This window comes from Haliotis cracherodii, unplaced genomic scaffold, assembly GCF_022045235.1.
Source record: "Haliotis cracherodii isolate W230 unplaced genomic scaffold, xgHalCrac1.p SCAF_5, whole genome shotgun sequence".
Lineage (NCBI taxonomy): Eukaryota > Metazoa > Mollusca > Gastropoda > Lepetellida > Haliotidae > Haliotis > Haliotis cracherodii.
In genome coordinates, this window is record NW_027266308.1 from 13060376 (window position 1) to 13066555 (window position 6180).

At 45.6% G+C, this 6180-nt stretch overlaps 1 protein-coding gene across 1 annotated transcript; it reads left to right on the forward strand.

Annotated features, from left to right (window-relative positions):
* The first annotated feature begins 773 nt into the window (after positions 1-773).
* Positions 774-1505, forward strand: LOC139443535 (uncharacterized). The gene has a single exon (XM_071224519.1). It carries the CDS (start codon positions 774-776, stop codon positions 1503-1505), a length of 732 nt encoding a protein of 243 aa, XP_071080620.1.
* The last annotated feature ends 4675 nt before the right edge of the window (positions 1506-6180 follow it).

Here is a 6180-nt window from a genome sequence, read left to right on the forward strand (position 1 = left end):
TTGTTGCTGTCACCGATCACTTCTCCAAATGGACTGAAGCAGATGCGTATCCTGATAAGTCTGCAGATTCTGTGGCTGACTTCCTGTACAAGACCGTGTGCAGACTTGGCTGCTTTGACATTTTGATGTGTGATCAAGGTGGAGAATTCATCGACACTATAATTGTCAATCTTATGACCAAGCTGGGAACTGAGTCAGTTCACCATACCATCCTCAGACCTATGGACAACGAGAGCGAGACAACAGGACCCTTAAGAATGTCCTCTCAAAGCTTGTCAACGACCGTGGAGACAACTGGGATGTTTTTATACCTGGAGGTCTGTTTGCCCACCATACATCTGGACATGCATCAACCAAGATGACACCATTTGAATGCATGGACATCAAAAAGGCAAAACTACCGATGGACATTAAGGACTCTCCAAAGCCAAAAGAAAATGTGATCAGTGACGATTTTCTCCAAGCCATGCAGAACCTGCGACAAAACATCACATCAAAAGTCAACAACAATATTACAAAGGCCAAGAAGATTCAGAAGGAACAACATGACAAGCTACACAACAGTCATCATGAGTTGGAGCTAGGGACAAGAGTCTACCTGAAGAATTCACGTTGAATCAACAGAATTGGAGCTAAGCTTGATCCAAGGTTCCTTGGACCATATGAAGTTCATCAAGTGCTTGGCAAGGGACGTGTTAAGTTGAAGAGTTTGAAGAGTGGCCAAGTGCTTCGCAACGCATACCATGGATCAAATTTGAAAAGACACACTCCACATGACGTCTTCCCCCACCAACCATACCAGTCCTGCTAGTCGCTCCACCTACACCAGGCCTACCACCAGATCTACCAAGACTACCAGTTCAACCAGTCCTAGCTGTTGCACCGGCCACACCAGTTCAAAACGCTCTGTCAGCCCTACTGTACCATACCACACCAGGTTTATGAGTTCTACCAGCCGTACCAGTCCCATCAAGTCCAAGAATCCCAGCACCACAACCAGCAATACCCCCATGAGGCCACATTACAGCTTCCAGTCAATGACCATTCAAAGAAGAAGAGAACTTTCCAAACAGTTACATTTACCTCCATTTAAGTCTGTTTATTTTGGAAGAGAGAAAGAATTTGAGACACCAAAACGACAACACAAGACCAAGGGTGATGGCAACTGCTTCTTCCGTGCCATTAGTTATTTCCTAACTGGCCAGGAGACGTCCCCCTTACGCCTGAGAGATGCTGTTGTACAACACATGAGTGAGAAAGGGGAAAAGCTGGAACACTACCTTCAGCAGAATGTGACGAAATACTTAAATTCGTCAAGAATGGCCAAAAATGGTGTCTGGGCAACGGATGCAGAGATTATGGCCACTGCTTCTCTTCTGCAAACTGACATTGTTGTCTATACGCATCAAGGAAAGGAGCTGAAATGGCTATGCTACCCAGCATCATTCACACTTGAGAAACTGCCCATTGGTGGACCAACCTCGATGAGCACTTTGACGTTGTAATAAATGTCCAGTGACATTGAAATAATTCAAGGAATCAATGGATACTGGTTTTCAGAATAAATTGCTCTCATATTTTATGTTAGTTTTCTCTATTTGTTATTGATAATAATATACTCTTCAAAAAAGAAACTTGACACTGACTTTCAAAATGTAATATAATGCGATTGTTGCAAAATAGGACACAGAAACCATAATTGAAACACTGTTTGAAGATCAATGTACACAATGTTCAAAACATTAATCGTGTCACCTAGACAGACACACGTACACGATACAGTTAATGTCACAGGGGTACAGAAAATGTCAGTATCGGTTGTGCTCACCACGTGCATCAATCACCGCTTGACACCGACGACCCATAGATGCAATCAAGTTGTCAATAACACGCTGTTGGATGTGTTGCCATTCATGCTGAAGTACATCAAGAAGCGCCGGAAGTGTTTGGGGCGGTGGATTCCTTCTGCGAACGCGTCGATCCAACTCGTCCCACAGATACTCCATCGGGGACAAATCTGGTGACCGGGCTGGCCAAGGTAATGTCTGGATGTAATTGTGCTGTAAGAAGTCCTGACAAACACGTGCAACATGCGGTCGAGCGTTGTCCTGCTGGAACTGTCCGCCATGAACGTTGACGTGAGGAAGAACGTAAGGCTGTAGGATCAAGTCTCTGTAACGCGCACGTGTCTACAGACGTCGGGGTGAACGTTACGCCCCCAACTGTGTGCAGCAGGTTGTCCCATTTGGCGGCGGGAGTGTCATGGTATGGGCCGGAATTCATCACGCTGGTAGGACGCCTCTCGTGCATGTGGCAGGTGCATTGACAGGTGTGTGTTACAGAGACTTGATCCTACAGCCTTACGGTCTTCCTCACGTCAACGTTCATGGCGGACAGTTCCAGCACGTGTAAGTAGGAAACAGGACTCGTCAGTAAACAGTACATTTCTCCACCTTGCACGTGCCCATCTAACCCTCTGTTGGCACCAAAGCAGACGGTCCGCCAGATGACGTGGGGTCAATACATGACGTCGAACAGGTCTTCGTGCATAAAGTCCAGCCTCCCTCAGTCTGTTGCGTACCGTTTGATCTGATATTCTGCGTACCCCAGGGATCTGTGTGGTTGTAGACGTGGCTGTGGTAGTGCGGTCTCGGAGGTGTCGCAGCCAGATGTATCGATCTTGTGCTTGGGTTGTCACCCTTGGTCTTCCTGACCTTGGTCTGTCGTCAACTCTGTTGGTCGGGTCCACAGTGCGGAGATTGTCTGTCTGGATACGCCAAAGTGCCTGGCCAATTCTTGCTGAGTTGCTCCGGCTTGTAATCTCCCAATGGCGTTGTTCCGTTGAGCTGCATTCAGTCTTGGCATTCTGTCACCGCCTATACTGCCGTTATAAGGACTGTATGAACAGCCGTTGATGTGGATTTTTATACCCATTCAGCAGGGGGGGCATGCATGCCTAAATGCAGGATCCTGTGCTGCACGTTTTTTACAGGCGGTTGCGGGGGCACGGGTGGCACAGTCGTCTAAGGCGCTGCGATTCCCTGTGCAGAGTTGCGTCCCTTGGGCACGCCAGAAACCTATGATTGTGGGTTCGAATCCCGGTTCGCCCCGAGTATGTTTCTAGGTTTGTCAGCACCATACCCGTGCTCGTGGGTTTCATCGAAGTGGTAAACGTCTGAGACCTGCATCACTTGGGGCTTTCCTCCCACACTAAGCTGACACGCCGTGATATAACTGGAATACTGTTAAAAGCGGCGTTAAACCCAACTCACTCACTACAGGCGGTTGCGTTTGGATGAAGCTGTAAAATTGATCCCCAAACGCGACGTTTATGTGCTTTGCATGTGTTTTCGCAAATTATGGACACATCATCTTTCTGTTTGACTTGTTTGGTTCTCCTTTAATGTACTGTAAACATCTTTATTTCTGCGCCGTTAAAATATTGCGAATAGCACACCAAAGACAATACTGCGACGAGATATTTTTGCGTTTTGCGAGTTGCCGTGTTGAGATGACCTCTCGATTACCAAACAATAGACAGCTTCTCTCCGAAGCTAGTTAATCTGAGTTGGCCGGAAAGTTGACTGGAAGGGATTGCGACCAATTATCAAATACGATAATTGACTAAACTCAGTGTCATGACTGTGAGTTTGAATGCAAACAAAATTGTGGACAAAATTGCAAAGGACACTGACGCAATCAAGCGAGGATTACTGTGAGGTAACAGTGACACTGATTGGTCTGTTTACACTGTCATTTGTGATGTATTGTGTGACCATTCTGCATTCGTTTGTGTTTTTAACTTATTGAGTAACTTGTGGTTCTGGTTGATGATTTCAACATTTGATGACGTGTTGCAATGAATAAAGTATGTATGTATTATTTATACTTATTTTTGCGTTTTTAATTTTTGCGATTGAGTCTCGTTCGCAAAACTCGCAATAATTAAACGGTCGCAAAAAATTCCCTGTTTACAGTAATTAGTTTAGATATTTGTCAAAAAGTGGTTTTACATCTATGCCAAGTTTCTTTTTTGAAGAGTATATAAAAACTCTGACTAAGACAATAACAATTTCTTCGTGAAATTTATTACACCCATCTGACTATATTTAGAAGAATGGACAAATAATTAGATAGTTTTAATCATGTGACGTCTTCTATGGTCAGAATATATTCTTTATACTGTGATACATGCCTCCCCAAACAAAGGTACTTACAGACACAAGTGCATACTTATAATTGGTTTCAAAATGATTTTATATGCAATCAAAAGTAGGTAGGTCTATTCACAAAGCATATTAAAGCTAAGTGTAAGACATTTCCTCACACAATTCTCACAATTTCGAACTTACAAATTGATGATGACTACATTGAGTTAAAGTCAATGTGATTTGTAAGATATTTTTATATTAGTTTAAACAATATTTATTTCTTCTTTGCATGTATAAAACAACATTTTGAATTTTTGGATTCGATAACAATTTACTACCGGTATTATCTACACCAGGTTACATTTTGGGAACTCCCAGATTTTACCCGCTGGGGGTAGATTCTGGGAAAGGGGGTTAGATTCTGGGATATGAATGTTTTAAAACTAATTAGATGTGTACTGAATAGGCATTTATGTAAACTTAATCAGATGACAATGTTGTTACAGCAATTGACCAGCAGAGATCAAGACTGAGTTAGATGCATCCATAAAAATGTTTAAATCAAACAGGGCTGCAGTAGATTCTTGGAGCTCCTAGATTATAGCTATAACCCGGGGTAGATTCTGGGAGGAGCTCCCAGATTATACCCCGTGGTAGATTCTGGGAACTCCCAGATTATACCCCCTGGGGGTAGATTCTGGGAAGTCCCCAAAATCTACCCCGGGGTAGATTCTGGGAGCTCCCAGAATCTACCCGGGTATACTCTGAAGGGGGGGAGATTTTGGCACCCTACACCGGGTCCACACAGGGGAAGAGCTATTAGCGTTACCCAGCACTCACCACGAGGTGTTTTTTCTTCACGAGTGCCGATACAGGGAATGGATGAGGCGGTTGATGAAGGTCATAGGATCTTGAGCCCACACTCTGAGGAACGCCTGACGCAGTTCAGCTGCAGTTGTCGGTCTTGGTCGGACGTCATTTAACCGCCTTTGAATCTCGTCCCACGGGTGCTCAATTGAATTCAAATCCACTCCATGGTTCTGATGCCATTGTGCTGGATAAAGTCTCTTGTTGCTATCACAGTGTAGGCACGGGCGTTATCATGCTGAAACTCGTGGTTGCGGCGACGTGCCAAATGAGGTATGGCGTGTGGTCTCAAGACTTGATCAATGTACCGAACTGCTGTGACACCATTGCCTCTCCCTGGACCGATATTCTGGAAGACCACGGGGCCGACCCTCTGTGCAAGACCAATTCCACCCCACACCATGATGCTCGGACCACCCCACGAGTCTCTCTCAACAACACAAGTATCCCAATGACGTTCTCTACGGCGTCGGCAGACTCTCTCTCTGCCTTCTGCTGTTGAGATACAGTAACGGCTCTCGTCTGAGAAGAGGACTCTTCTCCGCTGCTGGTGGCGCCAATGTTGGTGCTGTGTTACCCACTGAAAACGGTCCCGGCGATGACGTGTGTTAGAATGGGTCCTCGGTGTGGCCTGTGACAGTGGAGGTGTCTGCTCGTCAATCGTCGACGCACGGTGTCCGCACTAGTGTGTCGCTGGTGTGTCCCCATGTTCTGTCGAGCAGTTTCCGCAGCAGTAACAAAGATGCTGTCGCACAATCCGACGATCCTGACGTCGGGTGGTGACCCTTGGTCTTCCACTACGGGGTCGGTCATCTGTAGTGTTGGTGGTCTGGTACCGTTGCTGGAGCCTGTATATGGGGCCTTACGTGGACTTGAAATGCATTGACTACTTGCCGGGCGGATTGTCCAGCTTGCAATCGTCCAAGGTCTTGGTGTCGGTGATTCTTGTCAGTCTTGGCATGTGGTAGCAATTCAAAAACGGATGAATGTTATCCGATCTGGGTGGATTTTTTTAGGGCAAGAAATGGGGGAACGCATGTATATTTCAATTTGCACTCACGTGCATCGGGTTACCATGGCCGTTGCCGTGATGCGTTTCGGCGATCGTTTTTATTGTCATCTGCTTTGTTTTTGTTATCATCAAATTTCATTTTTCGGACAA

Coding starts and splice junctions, on each gene's coding strand:
- LOC139443535 (XM_071224519.1), top strand. CDS start 774: ATGACGTCTTCCCCCACCAACCATACCAGTCCTGCTAGTCGCTCCACC.